General features: G+C 59.2%; 1 protein-coding gene across 2 annotated transcripts; it reads right to left on the bottom strand.

Annotated features, from left to right (window-relative positions):
- Positions 1-1756: 1756 nt before the first annotated feature.
- Positions 1757-12538, bottom strand: PTPN7 (protein tyrosine phosphatase, non-receptor type 7). Of its 2 annotated transcripts, XM_027898089.1 has the most exons (10): positions 12229-12538; positions 7415-7642; positions 6859-7042; positions 6328-6412; positions 5643-5719; positions 5053-5190; positions 4161-4271; positions 3475-3632; positions 2824-2937; positions 1757-2297 (listed from the first exon to the last, which is right to left on the bottom strand). In XM_027898089.1, the coding sequence occupies exons 2-10, from the start codon at positions 7543-7545 to the stop codon at positions 2204-2206; spliced, it is 1092 nt and encodes a 363-aa protein (XP_027753890.1). In that variant the 5' UTR covers positions 7546-7642; positions 12229-12538; the 3' UTR covers positions 1757-2203. The 2 variants fall into 2 exon arrangements, with proteins under 2 accessions (XP_027753890.1, XP_027753889.1); XM_027898088.1 differs by lacking the exon at positions 12229-12538 and having other exon boundaries at positions 7415-7843.
- Between the last annotated feature and the right edge of the window lie 6699 nt (positions 12539-19237).

The following is a 19237-nucleotide window of genomic DNA, read 5'->3' as shown; positions in this document are numbered from 1 at the left end:
GTGCAGGGATGCAGGGTGTGGTCAGCGTAGGGGACCCGGGGGTGCAGGGGTGTGGGGTGTGCAGGGGTGGATAGAGATGCTTGGTGTCAGAAGCAGGGTGGGGACTGTGGGGTGCAGTGGGTGCCAGGAGCCCCGAGCAACGTCCCAGGAGCTGATGAGCAGATTTCCACCGGGAGAACGAGACACAGCCCAAAGGCACGAACGGCTTCCTCGAAGGATGGGAGGACTGACACGCAGGGCCATTTGTGATTCCCTCATGCTGGGTTGCTTTATTCTGGCAGTGGCTGGGGAGAGCCCGTGTGCAGAGGTTGCTCGTGCTCTCACGAGAGACGAGGATGCTGAACCCATTGCTAAAGCTGCCTGAGACAAAGATGTGTGCACAGAAAAGAGGGAAACTGGGATGGGGTTGGATTCACCTCACAGGGGATATCTCAACCCCCGACAAGAAACGGTGGGAGAGAGTTTCCACCATGTGCTGCAAGTCTGGGAAGCTGCCTTTGTTTCTGGAGACAGAAACCATTTTGCTTTCGGAGCTGCTGCAGCCTGCTCAGGATCCCCGTGCTCTCAAGGGGAGGCCTGAGGAAGCAGGAATATCACTGCTTTCTGTAATTACCCCATCATAGCTCCTCCTCATACCAGTGAAAAATTCTTCATCCCTCCTGTTCTTGCATGTAATTCGTGACTGAATCCACAGAATCACAGATTTGTTCAAGTTGGAAAAGACCTTTAAGATCAGCAAGTCCAACTGTTACCCCAGCACTGCCATGGCCATCAGTAAACCATGTCCCCAAGTCACCATCCTCCATCCCTGATGGGGATCTGACCCCCATTGTCACCCCATGGTCTCCATGTGGGGAGTGTGGGACTGGGCAGAGTGTTGTGCAAGGCTCCAGGGTCTCTCCAGACAAGAGCATATTTGACATTCCCAGGAGGTTTTGATGTGGTTGCTCAACCAAGTTCCTTAAGGAAACTGAATGGTCAGGGCTGTGCCCACGTGGGTGATGGGTGGCTTATCCTCCTGCTCCCTGGTTCAGAGTTTAACCCCTGGGCTACTGAGGACCAGCACAAACAGATGTCACTCCCGTGTCCCACAGTGTCCTCTGGTGCTGGGTGGGTTCCACTTTCTGCAGGTGCTCTCACAGGGCCTCCTGGGACCCCAGTGCTGTCCTGGAAATGTCAAAGTGTGGCCTGAAATGTCTCCTTTCCAGGTGATGGCTTGGTCAGTGATTACTTGGAATCCATGGATGCTGTTGGAGACTCACCTTTCCAGGGAAGGCAACTGGGAACACATCACTTGCAAACTGCAGATGCATTTGGGAATCTCCCCTGCTAGGGAGAGGGGAGGTTCAGGTATTAGGGAGAATATTAAGGATATTAGGGATAATTTCTTCCCTGAAAGGGTGTTCAGGCACTGGCACAGGTTGCCCAGGGTGGTGGTGGAGTCACCATCCCTGGAAGCGTTCAAGAAACAACTGAACATGGCACTTCCTGATACAGTTTAGTGGGCACAATGGGATTCAATAAAAGGTTGGATTCGATGACCTTGGAGGCCTTTTCCAACCTTAAAGATTCCATGATTCTACTTTAGGGCAGTTGAGAAGGTGTTGGCTGAAGGTGGAGAGAAAAGCAAGCCATGGAACAACGGTACCCAACTGTGCACCTGTCGTACCAACCCATCAAGGTGTGTCTTCAGCAAGAAGAGCCTCATGGAGCGTGTTTGGAGCAAGCCCAGCCCTGCCCACAGACGATGCACAGCCAGGACAGAGGCTCCATTTATTTCAGGGTAGTTCTACCAGCGCTGCATCTCACAGAGTGAACACTTCTCTGCAGCTGAAAGACAAACCGCGCTCCCGGCGCTCCCCAGGCGTGCAGTTCCTCTGCACAGCCTGCTCTTCTGGTTCGGGATCTTGGCGCCTCTCAAAAGCCAAAGCTTCTTTCCACGGGTGAAATCTGCCTCGAGGCAGCAGCAACAGCCACCTCAAGCACCCACTGCACCCCTCATGTGAACCCCCCACACCTTGCTCGCCCCCAGGGTCCGAGGCCACAGTCCCTGTGGGTTTGCTCAGCTGTTCTCATCCCGAGGGACGCTCGTGCTGCTTTTCTGTGGCCTGGCAGCATCAGGAGAGGTTTTGGTGGAGGTATCCCCGAGGCTGGTGCAGGAGAGGTTGGAGTGGGGAGCCAGAAGCCTGGTGGGAGCCCTGTGCTAGTGGCCTCCAGCCTCTGGCAGCTGGGAAGCGTAGAGAGCTAGTGTGTGATGGAGGAACTGGTACTGCTCGCTGGTCTGGATCATCCCACCTCTGCAAGGGAAAGGCAGGGCCCACTGACACTTAACCAAACCCAGAACCCCATTCCCGGCTCTCTGCTCCTGGGACACAATATTCCTGTTTCACCAACCATGTCTAGATGCCTCTGAAACAGGCAGCAGTGCTGCCCAAAGAGTACAGGGGCTCAGAAGCATTGCTGGGCTGTTCAAAATGAGATTAGCAACTGATTTGGCTCTAATATTTACCAGCATGTCTTGAAAAGTGGCCAGACAGAGGGTTTCTGGATCTAATGGCTGAGCTGGAAGGGAAGGAGCAGATGGCTGCCAGATTCAGAGCCCTGTCCCTCATATCCTCAGGTCAGATCTCAGCAGAGCCAGCCTGGCACTGGGAATTGTTTGCTTTCCACACATCTGCATCCTCCAGCAACCCTTCTGGTTTCCACCAGAAACAGTCCCTGTGCCCCCTTGGGATGCCCATCCCCATGCCCTTCCCACACCCCTCCTCCCGGGCTTGGCACCCAGCAGGACCCTCCAAGGAGCCTCCTGCTCTGAGCACCCACCTGTCTATGCGGAGATGGCACACAATTCCCAGGATATCCACCTCCCCCTTGTCCTTCAGCTGCTGGCACCCCATCCTGGTGGCGATGAAGCAGCCCGTGCGGCCGATGCCTGCGCTGCGGGACAGACACAGCTGTGCTGAGCACCGACAGCACCCACTGCCTGGACATGAATCTGGCTCAGCTGGATGCACTCCTGGACTGGTTTGCTGCTGTGATTTCTGCAGGAGGGTGCCCTTAACCACAGCTCCACAGCCAAGCTGCAGGCTGTGCTCAGTGGCAGAGTGAGCAGGAATCACGGAGCCACAGAATGGGTCAGGTTGGAAGGGACCACCCGTGGGGTCACCTTGTCCCACCTCCCTGCTCAAGCAGGGTCTTCCAGAGCCAGAACTGTGGATGTACCGTGGGGCTGGGGGCTGAGTCCTGACTGCAGACCTGCTCCTACCCTGCTGTCCATGGACCCAGGTGCAAGATGTGCCAGGTTAATGCCTCCATCCTGCTGCCAGGACCCCTGGTTGCTGTGGGGTTGCTGTGCCCTGGGATTTCTGCACCACAGCAGGACCAGCACATGAGCATTCATATGTGGGGTTTTCTCTGGCAGACTGACCCCCAAGTGAAGCACAGACAGGGCTCAGGTGAGGGGCAAGCTCTTACCTGCAGTGCACCACGATGGGCCCTGGGCTGGCTGCAGTCTGCAGAGTCTCCTCCACCTTGGACACCAGGTGCAGCAGAGGTTTGGCTGACTCAGGTGTCTGCTGGTCCGGCCAGGAAGGGAAGAGGATGTGTTTGACCTCACGACATTCTCCTTCGAGCTTTTTCAGCACAGAAGAAAGAGAAATCAGGATGTGGGGGCATGGGCCAAATGAAAGCACAGTCCAGCTCAAGTAGAAGCCAAGTAGCCTGTACCCATCTCAGCTGCTCTCCTCCCAAATCCTTCTTTGAGCCTCTGCCAGACACCTGGAAAAGATCCCTGGGCCAGGAAAAATGGGACGTGTCCCATCCCAGAAGATGGGAATGGATGCAGAGTGTCCCAATACTGTCCTCAGAATCCAGGCAAAGCAAACAAGATCCTTTAGGCTAGTGTCAGCCCAGGGTGACCACGGGGAGCCCACGGGGCAGAGCCCAACAACACAGTGCAAACAACAGTGGGCTGGGTCCTGCTCCCTCCCAGCAGGAGCTCTGCAGACCCCTCCTCTGGCAGGGGAGCCCCTGAGAGCCATGAACCCTCCTCTTTCCTATCACACAGCACTGCCACCTCACTACAGATCCCAGAGGTGTTAGGGGCACAGCCAGGCCCCACTGCACTCCCCCTCCAACCCCAGGATGGGGCTCAGACCCACCTGGATGCGGAGATCCCGGACCACGTACTCGGTGCACTCGCTCACCCCCTGCACGCGGATGGTGAAGGGGCCGTAGGTGCCTTCCCTCTCAGGCCAGTAGTGGACACATTTCTGGAGGACAAGTCAGGTTTTGTGGCTGTGAGATGCTCAAGGCACCCATTGGATGTTTGAGCTGTGCTTGGCTCAGTGCTCTTGGGAAGGGGCATCGCCTGGGGGAGCGTGGAGGAGTGGGGAAGGTGGATGGGGAGTGACACAGAAGGGAAGCAAAGAAAGGGCAGATTCCTCTCCCTGCATCTGCTGCCCTGCACCCACTCCCATGCCTGCCCTGGCTTTCAGACCCCAGGGCTGCATAGCTCTCCCCAGCCCCTGGGGGCTCTCAGGCCCAGCAGGACCCAGGGGAGGCTGTCAGTCAGGAGAGAAGGGAGCAAGGACACGGCCAGGAGAGTGAGTTTTCAGTTCTCAGTTCTCCTAGACCAATGCTGCTTGGATGAGAAGCCAGAGTTCCCAGCAAAGGCACAGCACTGTGGGCTCCCATCCCAGCTGAATCTCCTGGCTGAGAGCTCCCAGCCCAGGGGAGAGCTGTAGGGGTGTCCAGAGGGGCACTGCTGCCCCCTCCCCAGGGCTTGCTCTAATCCCTTTAGCCTATTATCCAGTTGGCAAAGCGTGCCCAGAACACAAGGCCGTGTGAGGAGGAGAAGATTTGCCGGATGGAACCGGGAGCTGCAGCCCTGGAACTCTCCTCCTCCACCTGATCCATCAGGGAACCCTCGGAGACCAAAGCACAGCAAGCGGGTGCACAGACCCCACACTTGGTCTCGCATTACCCTTCCCTGTTCTCATCACCCCACCCCACCCCGGGGGCGGTGCCCGGGCCTGGGAGGGGCCGTGGTACCTCCTTGCGCTCCTGGAGCTCGGTGATCATGACGATGAGGGGCGCCTCCTCCTGCCACACCATCTCCCAGAAGTCGGTCACGGTGTGCAGCATGGGTCCCTGGGTGGCGATGTACTCCCGGGGCCGCCCCGCGTGGCCCTGCCGAGCACACGGCAAAATTAAGCCATGCCCCACCTTCATTATTAAGCTTTCCTCTTGGGAAATCGTAACAAACCCCCTGAGCGGAGAGAAATCCCTGGATGTGTGAGGGTTGAGGATCTCTGAGCTGCTGTTCTCTACTGGCATAGCTCGCCAGACAACGGGCCAGTGTGTGAGGAGCAGATGGAGAAGCCCTTGTAAAGGAGCCTGTTGGGGGAGAGCTGAGAGCAGCCCCCTCCTTAAACCCTCCCACCAAAAGGAGCAGCGTGTCTGCCCTGCACGGGTGGAGCTGCACCTCTCCAGCTCCAGAAGAGGTGGTAAGTCAAGATTGCTGCCCCAGGGCAGGCACGGGGCAGTGGGTGACAGCGTGACACCTGCAGATCCACACCTTGTGAGCCGTGGGCTGCAGCACCTGGGAGCCCACCCGCCCTCCATCCAGGCACAGCACTCACCGTGATGTAGTTTGCATTTATGTAGCTGTCTTCCTCCTGCTTCCCCGCCCTCCTGAGACACACCCTGCTCTCAGGATCTGAAAGACATGGCAGGCATTACCCCAGGGACTGACCCTACCCATCCTCCCTGTCTCAGCCTCAGGGACTGCAGGCTGAGTCCTCTCACTCCGTGCCAAGCTCAGAGCTGTCTGCACCCTCCCTCAGGCCCATACTCGCCCCACTTCACCCTCCCTGCCCTGGCAAGGCACAGCCCAGGTATGTGCCCAAACCCACACGTACCACAGCGAGCACATGGGGTAGCTCACCTGCTGGTGACCCCTCCAAAACATTCCCACAGTGCCTGACTAGAGCCCAGGTGAGTCCTTCCACGACATCCTCAGCATTTACATCCCTAGGGGCACACCCTTGGGACATGTAAGGCCCCCATGGTGGCAGGTACAACCCAGGCTGGGCTATCCTGTGCTGCAGGGAGCACACCCCAGCGAGGAGCTCCCCATGTACCACCCCCCAGCACTGTGTGCACCCCCCTGCAACACCCAGCTCCTTCCCTGGAACATGGGAAGTAGGAACAAACACAGCAGGAACACCGAGAGCACCCAGGTGTGCCCACCCCAGTGCCAGGGCTGCTCCCAGTCATCCCTCTCCCACGAGCAAATGGGAGGCAAAGGGATGCAGTGGCACATACTGGGGAGGATGGTTTTGTATCTGTCCTTGAAGGCACGCCCAGGGATCTCCAGCTCCTCTGGATTCACAAAGTTGGGTGGGATTTTCTGCGGGGGAAGAGAAGAGCTGTGAGGAAAAGCCCATCGCTGCCACTTGTGTATCCTGGTGGTGGCAGAGCTGGTCCCCCAGAAGTGCACAGCTGACCCAGGGAGCCACTGGCATCACCAGAGATGCCAGCTCCTGGGATGAGCCCTGTCCTTACCCCAGATGATGTGGGACTTCTTCCAGAGAGACCACCCTGGGAGAAGAGCTTGTCGTGGGAGGGCAGGACAGGTTTTCCAGGGCCCCCAATGGGATGGGTGTGCCCCTGGGAGAGGGTGGTACCTCGGGCACCCCTGCCCTCTGTTTGCCCGCACTGCCTGCCCTGCCACTGGGGCTGTGGGGCACAACTGGGGGCAGAGCCTCCCTCCGAGTTGTCCACCCCTGTCTGCCCCACCACCAGCACCAGCCCCTGCCACCCCTGCTGTGAGGAGGGAGAGGGGAAGCATCGCACCGAAAACTCCTCCTGGAGCTGTGCCAGGCTCTGGGCATGCTGTTGGAGCTCCTGTCTCTTCAGCACGTGGCTGGATGTCCTCAGGAACTTCAGCGTGATGTCCCGTGGTGTGCAGACGGGCTGGATGGGCTCCACACTCCCCAGAGAGCTCATGTCTAGCACCAGCGACACGTTGGAGCCCCTCCTGCAAGGCAGAGGGGTCCCTGGCTGACCCACTGCCAGCCGGGGACAGAAGGGCAGCCCATCCCACTGTATCATCAGTTCAAACCACCCCACACCAAAAAAAAGCCAGGTAGAGACCCTGGGAGATGGGAGGATTGAGGAGCAAGGAACTTGAGCTGGTCGTTTTGCCTTTTTGCTGGGAAGCCCCCGGAGGGTGGTGTGGAGATTTATCCTGGGCTGGGTGGGGGGTGGGGTGGGGTCAGGGCTTGCCTCCACCTTCAGACCTGGCACCTGCACATGCTGGCAGGTGGAGGGCTGTAAGGAGGGAAGTTTGGGGGAGCCCTGGGGATGAGCAGTGCTATGGGAATCCCCATCAGGGCCAAGCCAGGCTCACCTCTCCTGGAGACGCACGTGCTTCTTGGCAGAGGGGCTGGGCTTGTCCCGCTTGTCCATGTGTGCCACAGCTGCCTGGGCTGCCAGGCTGCCCTTGTGAACTCTGGAGCACACCAAGCAGGCTTGGACCATGCTGCAGCAGCCACAGAGCCCTCGTCCTGAAGCACAGGGTGGGTCACGGTGGGCCCTGAACTTCTGGGGAATCACAGAGCCATCAGAGGAGAAGAGGCTGGAAGAGAAAAGGCGGATCTGGGACATACAAAGAAGCTGGGTGGACCCCCCCAGAAGATGGTTTGCAAGCAAGAGATGGGTTTTAAGTTTTCAGCTGTCCTGGAATTAGGACCCCCCAGCTCCTGTATCCAGGTGGATGGCAGAGGGAGAGCTCCCAGCACATCCACCCTCCGGGATGCTGCAGCACTGCAGCCCAACAGACACCAGCAGTGACCCTGGGCATGGCACCAAGGACCACCTGCTTCCCCCGAGGGGAGGACACCCACTCTCTGTGTTGGAAGCCCCAGATGCTCTCCACCTCCACGGGAAGCACACACTGCCCTGTGTTTCCAGCCCTTCCCTGCTTCAGCCTGGGGACACGGTGGGAAGTGGGAGAGCTGGAACACGTAAGCACAGCAGTGTTCAGCAGGTGACACGAGGTGGGCTGAAGCCACAACAGTGAGCCTGGCCAGCTCCTGCCACAGGGAGGCACAGACCAGGCTCCTTCAACAGCCTCAAGACTCTGGTGAGGGAGGGGTGACCCTGGGACAACCTCCTCCATCCTGCAGGTCTCAGCAACTGTCAAGAGGAAACTGCTTTATCTGGGTGGTTGAGCAAGAGGTGATGGGGCAGCCCAGCTGGGGGAGGTGCCAGGGCTCCTCCATCACCAGCCCCACTGATGCAGATGCTGGTTCACCTCTGAGAACAGCTCCTCCTAGTGCAGCAGCGCGCTGGGATCCTAAGGCTCCTTCTCATCCCCACCTGCCTCCATGAGGAGACAGGGAACGATGCAGAATCAGAGCTCTTGGGGGGCAAAGAGTGGGATCCCTGTCAGCCCAGCTGCTCAGGGAGCTCTTGTGGAGAGCTGAGTCCACATGGTGGTTGGGAACACAGCTGGGGCAGGAGATGTTCTCCAAGACTCCCTGCTGCCCAGCGGCATTTTTGGGGGTGGCAATGCCACCCACACCAGCCCCATGCCCTAATGCCCTGTGACCCGTTCAAGGTGTCCCGGTGTTCCCCAGATAAGCAAGGCACGAGCAGGAACTGCAGCACCAGGAGAGATCCTGACCAGACACAGCCCAGGCTCCCATCCCAGCGGCCATTCCTTGTGCTCCAACCAGGAAACACCTGGGAGATGCCCTGGCCGAGCCCCTGGCTGGCAGAGAGGAGCCCCGGGAAGAGCCCCAGCCTCCAGTACCTGCAGGGAGAGTGCTCCCGTCACCCTGTCCAGCATCCCAGCCCCGCCTGGGGCTGCCTGGCTGCAAGCACATGCCCACCACCACCCCTGGGCACCAGGGCCCGGCGCTGCCCAGTGGGGGTCTCATCTCCAGCGGGCAGCAGGGGTGGGCTGGGGGGGGCTGCCTACCTGCTGCCCTGCGCTGGGGGCTGGTCGGTCCCGGCGCAGGCCCGCGGGCACCGCGCGTCTCTCGGTCTGACACCGCGGGTTTAAAGTGTTCAGGAAGCTGCTTATCAAAGGAGCTGCTGCCTCTGCTGCTTCCTCTCCCTCCTTCTCCCCCCCCTCCCCACCCTGCCTGCCGCCCACACACATACCGGCCACATCTCTGCAGCTCGGCTCCGCTGGGCCGCCTGCACACCCAGCCCTGCTCCCCGCCGGCCCTGCAAGCTGCAGGGCACAGCCTGGCCTCCCCCAAAACCCTGGGGGGCCTCCACGGGCACCCCTGGTGGGGCTGGTGGGGTGTGCTCAGTGCCCTCTGTGACGAGGCACGGCCAGCACTGGTGCCACCCACGGGGCACGGAGCGGCAGGAGAGGCCTGGCCACAGGAGGACACTGGTGGAGGGTTGAGCTGGGATGCCTCACGAGGTGCAGTGGTGCTGCTCTGGGGGCACCAGAGCCCGCCTCTCCCGTGGGAAGCCAGGATGAGTCCTCTCATCCCCGCTGTCCTGCCCATATCCCCTTGCCTGGGCTGTGCCCCAGCCATTCCCCATCCCCCTGTGGAGGGTGCCAGGGCTCTCTCAGTGCCTCCTACCTTCAATGCCTGGCCATGTGCAGTGTGCTCCTGGTGCCACCCCACCATCCCCCAACCCACGTCCATGTGGGGACCCAGCACCTCTCAGCACCTGCGACCACCCCTGGGCACCTCAGGGGAAGACATATGGGCTCCCTCCCCCTCCCAGCAGGGCAGGGCAGGGCAGGGCAGGGGATGTGTCTGGGGACAAAGGTCCTTGGAGAGTCTGGCTCAGGTAGGACAGGTCTGCCCTTGGGGCGCTGCACATCCTTCCTGCCACATCCCCATCGCTCTTCCTGTTTGCTCTCACCCAGGCTCTGCTCTGACACTGCTGCTTCCTTCCCCCTCAGCCCCCACCCTGCTGTGCTGCAGCAGCTCCCACGGCACCCCCCCAGACACCACAGACACCACATCCCAAACACCTTTCCCCTCATCCGCTGTGCCCTGGAGAGCTTCCAGCCCAGGCCAGCTCCAGCCCAGACCAGCTCCAGCCCAGCTCCTTGCAGCCACTGTCCCATCCCTGGGATGTGTGGTGCCAGCACTGCTGCCCACCGAGCTGGAGAGCAGCCTGTCTGTGCACACACACCTTTGTGTTTGCAGGGGCAGGTGTGCAAGGGGGTGCTGAGGTGCCAGAACGTCTTCCCTGGGCAACTCTGGGACACCCTGGCAGTGCCACCTCCTGCCCAAGAGCCAGGATGGGGGGAATGCAGGAGGGAAGTAGGGATGTGGTGCAGGGATGTGCCACGGCCCCTGCTCCCAGGGGCAGAAGAGTCTGCACTGCTGGGTCCTCCTGACCCCCAGATGCCTCTGATGGTGCATGAGTGGAACCCAGTGTGCTCCCACCCACCAGCATAGCTCCTCTTCCTCCCCTCTGCTGAAGCACCAGCAGACTGAGGAGCTGCATTTGAGGGGACAGAGAGAGCATGGGATGGGACACAGACTGGTGGAGACCCTTAAAAGACAAGGTGCTGGTGGGAGGTGAGGCGTGAGCTGGTGGAGATAGACTGAATGTGAGGGAGACCAGGAGCAGAAGGGCCCAGAACACACTGCTTGACCCAGGCCACTTCTCAGCTTGCAGTGCCCCCTCCTGCAACAACAACCTGCTCCCTGCACCTTGTTGAACCCAGCCACGTGTCTGCTGCCCTCCTGGGAATGGCACCTGCACCCCCTGCCTGCCCACGTGGATGCACATCTACGTGCAGAGTGAATGCCCCTGGTCACTCATCAGTGCCCACCCGAGCGTGCTGAGGGCATGCAGGCACCTCGAGCAGTGAAGTACCAAATGTGCCCACACTCACACACACAAAAGCACTTTTGGGCACAGCACTCCTGAGCACCAGTTTGGAACATGATGCTGCCAGCTGGCTCCTCCAGAGGGACCCTGGCTGGGTCCACAGGGGGGTACAGTGGGGAGCAAAGAGCCAGGAGCTGCTCTGGCCAGTGGGGCAAAGCAAGGGACTGTGCCTTTCATGTTCAGCCATGCTCATCCCATGTCACATCATCAGCTCTGCTCCAGCTGCATCAGGCTGGCCTGGGGTGCAGAGGGGGAGCTGCTGGATCCTACAAGCAGGGACTGCTGGGGCTGGGAATGACCAGGCTTTGAGGGGAGAGGGTGTCCAGTCTGGGGGCAGATCCCAACCCAGAGACAGTTTGCTGTAAGGACAGGACCAGGACACCAGGGCAGCCACCACCACTGCAATCTGCTGTAGGCAAAGAGGAACCTGACAGTCCCCAGAGGGCAAAGCCCAGGAGGGGATGAGGGGAAGCAAGACTGAAGGAAATGGCTCTGTGGGGGAGGGTCCCATAGGGTCACAGCTGTGCCCCTCACCTTCCTGCCTCCCTCATCCTCTGGGGAAGGAGGGGTCAGGACCTGGAAAAGGAACATCCCTTCTTCCCCAGCTCTCCTCTCTGCCCCAGCCTGGGTGGCAGTGGGGTGTCAGGGGTTATGATGAAGTCCAGAGTGGTGCTGGGACAGCAGAGGGTTGGTGACAGAGGGGCAGACACTGGGGGAAGGGTCCCAGCTGTTACCACACCAGCCATGCACTCTGGCCCAAACAGGAAAGTGCCAGGCTTGGGATCCCCTGTGCCCTCTGTCCGTGAACACCTGTGCATTAGGATTATCTCTTGGGATGTAGGGACTGGAGAGGTCTATAGTAAAGCCTCAGAGGCCTTGAGGTATGGCTGTGGGTTTACTTTCAGCAGCATATGGGGACCCTACAGAGTTGGTGCTCTGGGAAGGAAGACCTGGATTTATCCCTGACTGGTACTTGCTGTTGTGCACTTGCATTTTACAACTCCACTTCCACAGGATCATCTTGCACCTCTGGTCATGATCTCAGAGCCAATTACCCTTGTGCAGAGAGCACCTTCCAGCTCCAGACTGAGAGCTGTTCTTCCCACTTCCTTAGGCAGTCCTTATGCCCATCTCTGCCTCCCCAGCCTCCTGAGCAGGGGCCTCCTCGCCCAGCCTCCCTCCCTTGATCCACACACCCCAGCACCTCTCCTCACCCTCTCCAAACAGCAATGTAGCCCCAAAGTCCCCTCGGCCCAGGCAGGCACCAAACTGGCACCCGCAGCCCAGATGCTGCCCCACAGCCTCACTCCCTGGGATTGCCTTGTCCCGCCGGGCCCCCATCACCTTTGGGTCCGGCACTCAGGAAGGGCTGGTCCTGCTTCCGCTGACACGACTGGGATTCAGGACGTCCTGCAGGCTTTTGGAAATTAGCCCATCTCCTCCGCCGCCTAAACATCGCTCACGGGCTTGAAGGTGAAGCAGCTGCCTCGGGACTGAGCAGGCTCTCTGCAGACTGGCCGATCAGCTGCCGGCAGAGGTGAGGAGGAGGACGGTGCAATCACCCGGAGCATCCCGCAGAGCCGGCCGCGGGGGTGTGAACAGCCCAGGTACGGTCCAGTCCCCCTTGTCGGGGACACCGCCGCGCCGGCCCGGGGACAGCCAGGACCCGGAGCTGAGGGAAGCACCTCCGCAGATTGCTTTTCCGGAGAACAGCGTCTCGCTATTCCGGAGTCCTCCACGGGAGCGCATTCCCAAGGACAGCCCCGGCACGAGCGTCCTCCGGGCTCAGCCCGTGCCGGCGGGGATGCGGGATGCTCCGAGCCCGCAGCGCAGCTCCGCATGCGAGCCTGGAGCCCCGGGCATCCCACCGGGATGGAGCTGATCCCGGACACCGAGTCAGAGGCAGCCGATGTGTGTGACCTTTCTCCCCGTGGCTGATGGCAGCCTGTGCGGAGTTTGCTCCTGCTCCTGCCTGCCTCGGGCTGGGAGCAGTTAAGCAATTGCTGGTTCGTCTTGCCAAGGCATCGCCGCTGATCCTGCCAGCCCCTGCGCTTCTGCCCTCTCCTCAAGGGGAGGGTTTAGCACCTGGATTTCTTGCTTAACTGCTGGATTTTTTTTCCTTCTTTCAATCGCTTGGTTTGTTCAGCCTAGAGAAGAGGAGACTGAGGGGAGACCTCACTGCGGTCTTCAGCATCCTCATGAGTGGAAGCAGAGGGGCAGGTACCAATCTCTTCACTCTCATAACCAGCGATAGGACTCAAGAGAACGGCTGGAGTCGAGTCAGGGGAGGTTTGGATTAGAAAAGAAAAAGTTTTTCACCCAGAGGGTGGTTGAGAGCAGGACCAAGCTCCCCAGGGAAGTGGTCACAGCCCCAAGCCTGTCTGAGTTCAAGAAGCATTTGGACAATGCTTTTAGGCACAGGGTGGGATTCTTGGGGTGTCCTGCATAGGGCCAGGAGTTGAACTCGATGATCCTCATGGGTCCCTTCCAACTCAGCATATTCTGTGATTCTAGGACTGCTGAATAGAACCACTTTTGGTTTCTGGAATTGGATATCCTCCCACAACTCCTGCAAAGAAGCTGAGCTTTCCTCCAAATTTGCCAGCAGAAAGGCAGAACAGGTGAACCACCAGCCCCACCAGGGTGGGCTAACAGTGTTGTGAAGCTGGTGCTGTTGTGGACTAAAGAGGGTGCCTTGGCACAGGGACAGCTCCCCTGGGATAGGTCTCCTGGAGTGAAAGTGCTTTATATCAGCTTGGTTTATTCCTCTCCTCGTGTGGGAACAAGCTCTCCCCCTTCATTTTACAATGGAATAATTGCATGGGGGATTGTTCCCAAGTCAAGTGTATAGAACCACAAGATCACAGAAATATTAAGGCAGAAAAATCCCTCTGAAATCGAGTCCAACTGTTAACTGAGCACTGCCATGTTCACCACTAAACCCTGTCCCTAAGGGGTAGTTCTAAGTAAAGGGGATCTAAGCCAGCACGTGGGCCCAAACCTCCAAGGTTTGTAGCCAAAAAATGCCAGTGGAGAAGCCACAGAGGCACAGCAAGAGGCATTGAGTGACTTGGTCACCCAGGACACGCTGCTGGAGACAAATCCCAGCACCTGGCTCACCCCTCTGTCACTTGGGCTTGTCCTGTTTGCCTCTAGGAGGGTTTTGCTTTTGGAAAGGCTGCCTGCAAAATGCTGTGTGCCTCAGTTTCCCCTGGGGAGCGAGCTGTTGCCTTGCTTGGGACATCTGTGGGGTGGCAGCAAGCAGCAGCAGCTGCCCCAGGCCAGGAGACACACACACATGTCCCCCTGGGAGGCTCCAGAGCACAGCACCTTGACTGCAAAACCCTGTGAGCTGTGTGGGCAGCGAGAAATCTCCCAGGAACAGGAAACACCCTCCAGTTCCTCCCCACAGCACACAGGGCAAAGCAGCTCTCAATGAAAAAGGCACAAAAAGGCCTGAAAACCCTGAAGAGCCATCATGTTATTCCTACCCCGGGTCCCTTGGCACCCTGTAGCAGTGGGGACCTCAGCAGCCAGCACATGGGCTGAGCATTTTGCCCAGCCCAGCCCAGCCTGGCTGGGTTTGCCCTGCATGGCCCTGCTGACCCCCAGCCCAGGCTGCTCCTTTTTGGGGGCACACCGAGCCCAGTTACCTCCCATCAGGTGCAGGGGCCATTACCAATAACAGGAAACGAGCTGGGCAGGAGGGGCAGGAGGGAGAGAGAGACTCAGAAAGAAAGGAAGCTGTCAGAAAGCAGTCACTTCCATTTTTGTTGCAAGGCAGTGGGAGCGCAGGCTCCACTGGGTGAGGGGAAACTGCTGGCTCTCCTCAGGCTGATCCAGCCTGGGATCACCAGTGAGTTTTTATGATGAAGGTACAGATCCTCTTCTAGCCCCTGATAACAGCTGGAAAGAAGATAGTAAGGCAGGGATGGTTAAAACAGCCATCACCAGCCAACACCCAGTGCAGAAATACGTGCAGTGAGTCCAACCAATGCCCAGTTGGTCACTGCACAGGGGTTAAGCTTCTTAACCTCGCTAAGGACAGATGGTGCACTAAAGGCTGCCTGTACCCTCTGGCCCCAGCATAGGATGCAGCTGCTTGAGGCCAAAGGGCCGGGGTGGATACACCAGCAGCTTTAATTTTAGGAAAGATATCTTCCCTGATCGGGCACTGGCACAGGCTGCCCAGGGTGCAGTCCCCAGCCCTGGAGGTGTTCAAAAGGAGTGTGAATGTGGCACTTGTGGGCATGGTTTAGGGGTGAACATGACGGTGCTGGGTTAATGGTCGGACTCGATGATCTTAGAGGGCTTTTCCAGCCTGAACAATTCCGTGATGATTCTTGCATAGCAAGAGGCAGAGCCTGTGACAGCCACGGCAGGTCCCACCTCTCCAGCTCTAGGACTGGCCGTGGACAAGCAGAGGCAGCCAGAGGGCAGCAGTGCAGAGGCAGAACGCAGGGTCTGCTCAGTGCTGCTCCTCCAGCTCCCAGCCATGACAGAACGTGGGCCTGTCCGCCCTTGAAAGCTGTTCTGGGTTGTGTTTCTGGCCTCAGAAATTCAGGAAGCTGCCACCTTGGGCCGTGCATTGCTGCTGCTGGGAGATGCTGTGTGATGCCTCTGGGTCCCCTTGGTCTCTCTGCAGCCATAGGTCTGAGCCATGAGAGCTCACAGCACACCTGTTTTATCCCAGTTCCAGGCATCAGAAATATTCCTGTCAGCTCCTGGTGGGGAAGCTGGTGGTGCTCAGGGCCACAGGCGGCCCAGATCTGGAGCTGGTTTTTGGTTCTGTCATGGTGGGGGACAGCTGAGCCTGTAAGGATCCAGGATGGACCCTGAAGAGGTCCAGATGGATCCTGTCTCCCACGAGGAGCCAGGATGGATTCAAGCAGTGACAGCCACCCTGTGTGTCAGCGTCCTCTCTGCTGCCCAGAGATCAGACAGGCCCCAGGGGCTGACACAGGCTGTCAGCTCGGACTCTGCCAATGGTCTCTTTTAACAACATGCAGCAAAGGAGGGCAAAAGTGATTTTTTGTCAACGGAGAAAGTACCTGTGTGTTTCCCTGGAGACCTGGTGGGATGGTCTCACCGGCCCTGGTACCCTCCAGGACAGAGGTGAGGTCAGTGACAGGCAGAGAAGAAGCAGGAGAGCTGGGCAGGGGGCTCTGGGCTGGAGCAGAGGAGTGGTGGCAGGATCTGGGTGGGAACCAGCAGGCAGGGTGACTTTACCTGGGAGCACCACTACAGACAGGCTCCAGGGGAGCAGGGATGGACTCCAGGCTGGAACAACACTGAAACTGCACACACAGGTGGGGTGCAGGGCTGACAATCTTGGAGACACTCACTCTGCATTCCTGGGAGATACAACAGGGATGTCAGAGGCCACCCTGCCCTTGTCCCTGCCTTCAGCAGCATCCCATAGATCAGCAGTGCCGAGACATTCCTGGCCCCCAAAGCACCTGCCAGAGCACACTGAGCCCAGCAATGCCCATTTCCTGGGCAGGGCAGCCTGTGGAGCTGCTGGCCAGGCCTGCGAGGAGTTTGTCAGGCTGTGGGAAGGTGTCTGTTAAGAATCACCAGCCAGGCTGTGTATGAGCTGGATCCATGTGCTGGATGCACACACATGTTCAGGGATGCTTTCAGCCCAGAGGGGAAGGAATGGTGCTGTCTCCTGCTGCAGATCTCCAGCAACGGTCACAGCTGACCCTGGAGCTGATCTTCTCTGACCTCTTCTCCTGCCACATGACAAGCAGCCAGAATGTGCCTCCTGGGTGGGGGTCCGCTCTGGGACCAGGCTCTGTGTGGGCAAGTCCTCTGGCCCAGAGGTGCTGGCAGAGCTCCTTAGAACACAGGAAACCACTTGACTGAAAAAAAAAAAAATGGTGAAACATTCCCTTATTCTGCGCTGTTTGTTGTTTTAGGCTCTCCCAGCCAAGCGGCTCAAGCCAAACAGCAGCCAGGCTGATCCCACCGAGCCTTCAGGCTGTCCCTGTGGGCCCCACAGGCAGCCCAACCCGGCTGCACTGCCCATGGGAGATGCAGGGCAGCGTGGCTTTGCAGCCCAGATGACAAATGCACCGCTACTGAGAGCCCAGGAGGGGATGAGAAGGCTTGGAAAAGCTTGATGCATCCCTGTTACCAGCGTGCCCTCCCTCCCTCCCCTCCAGCAGCAGAGCACCTCTGCCTCCCAGCATATGGAGGCACAGCAGGTGTGTTCCAGCTCAGAGGTGAAAATTGCTTCTCCAAGTGCCTTGGGTAGGGAGCAGCTCTCCAAGTCATGGCATCTGTGAAGGTCTCCAAGCCCCACAGACTCTCCATGCCCCCAAACCCTCAAGCCAGGATGTTCAACTCAGTGGACACTTCACTGGGCACCTCTGGACAGACAAGGCTGGGCTCTGTGTCACTCTACAAGACTCGGTGAATGGTCATACCATCCCATGTCAAGCAGCAGAGGCCTTGGCTGAAGGGACAGACAAAACTGCCAGCAGGCAACAGTGGAGGGGGCTGATCCTGCACCCCTCTGCAATCTCTTCACCCCTGCTCCAGAGCCGCAGCACCCGCCTGCTGAGGCCGAGCTGGTGCCAGCAAAGCCTGTGGCAATCGACGGCTGGGGGAGCTGTGCCTGTGGCCAAGATGTGTCCCAAGCAGCAACTACTGCTGGATGGCTACAACAGTGCCCTTGGAGAGCAGCCAGGCTGTGCCAGCCCCAAACGTGCCTCTGCCTGGGGAGGGTGGCCCTGGGGGCTCCCTGAAGCTGGGCTGGGGGAGTAGAGCCCAGAGGGGGTCCCCCAACTGCTCCTGTGAAGGAGCAGAGTTGCTTCTGCCAGGGGCTGGATGCAGAAAGCAGCAGGCGCTGCTGTCAGCGGATGAGACGGGCTCGTGTTGTGTTTGGCTCCAGGAGCTGCGGGAGATGCCAGGGAGAAGCTGAGGAGCTGCATGAGCAGGCACTGACAAGGCTGCAGCCGTGCTGAGGGGACAGGAGCAGCCCTGGGTGCCACGCCACAGCTCCCCAGGACTGCTGTGGTGCAAAGACCTGTCCCCATGGCCTGGCACCCTCTGAGGTGTCGCAGCTATGGGGGTGGGTGTGGACAGACTGCAAGCCTCAGTCCCGGGCTCGCAGCTGGGTATGGTGGTGGTGGTGGCATTGCAGTGGTGTTGGCATTGACATTGGCACTGGTGCAGGCAGCATTCTGCCCCCAGGAGATGTGGGAGAGGGACAGCAGCCAGGCAGCAAGATGGGACAATGCCCTACCGGCGACCTGATCTGCCAGATTGATCTCCCTCCCACGCAGGGACATGGAGGATAGGCAGGCTTTGTGTTTACTCCTCCAAAAAAAGAGACCTTCCTCCTGAAAACAAAGCCTTTTGTGTGCAAATGAAGCCGTCTGCAGGTTTGTTTTTATACAGGAAACTTCGAACCAGAGGCCGGGGCTGGTTTCGTTTTCAGGTGGGATTTTCAGCTCGTGGCAGTATTTGGACACTGAGCCACTTTCCAAATTTGAAGGCTAGGTTTTCACATCGTTGTTGAGCATGGCAGAAGTTTCCAGAGCTTCCTGTCGCTGTCCCTCTCCCTGCTGTCTGCAGAGAGCTTTAGCCTGGCTGAGGCAGGGGGACACTAGCAGGGACAGGTGCCTGTCTGCAGAAGGCTGAGCCTCTTGTCTGGTGGCTGAAATATGTGTGACCCTCCCTTGTGGGACCAGCTGCCACCCATTCACCAGGGTGAGGATAAGAGCCATCCTGGACAAGCTCTTGGGATGCTCCTGAGCCAACACACCAGCTCCTCTCAATCCCCTTTGGTGTGGGGCTGAGGAAGGCAGGATGCCTTCACTCTGGGATGGTGCCTGGTCCGATGGGGCTCAGGGCAACAAAACCTTAAGTAATCACAGCCTACAGGCACCTTCAGGGCTTCTGCACATGCTGGATACCTGCACTGGCTCCACCACAGACCTGGGCCTCTCCCTGTCCCTCTTTGCAGCAGCAGCAGGAGGGGATGCTCAACCATGTCCAGGGGTCCCTGGCACCCGGCTGAACCTGCAGCACGTGGGGCGAACCCCTGGCGAGGTGCAGGGGGGGTGTGAGCCGTGCCCAACCTGCAGCGTGACAGACACCTCCCGCCCCCCGGGAGCGCAGACCTCTGCTCTCAAGGGGCCACAGGAGACATCCCTGTCCAGCTGATCCCTCCTCCCCAGCATCCTGCCGCTGGGAGCTGGGCGAGCCCAGGCGGGCCTTCCCGCCGGACCAGCCCAGACTTGAGCGTCAGGGCCGTGCTCGAGCAGAGGAAAGCGGCGAGTGCGAGCGTGTCAAGTTGCCATCGCGTGCGCCAGGCGCAGGGGGGACGGGCTGTGGACCACTC

Source organism: Empidonax traillii, unplaced genomic scaffold (genome assembly GCF_003031625.1).
Source record: "Empidonax traillii isolate 1590-97213 ecotype Southwest subspecies unplaced genomic scaffold, ASM303162v1 scaffold579:size954524, whole genome shotgun sequence".
In the NCBI taxonomy this organism is placed as follows: domain Eukaryota; kingdom Metazoa; phylum Chordata; class Aves; order Passeriformes; family Tyrannidae; genus Empidonax; species Empidonax traillii.
Note: the sequence above shows the minus strand (reverse complement) of the source record. Positions and strands in the feature narration are given on the sequence as shown.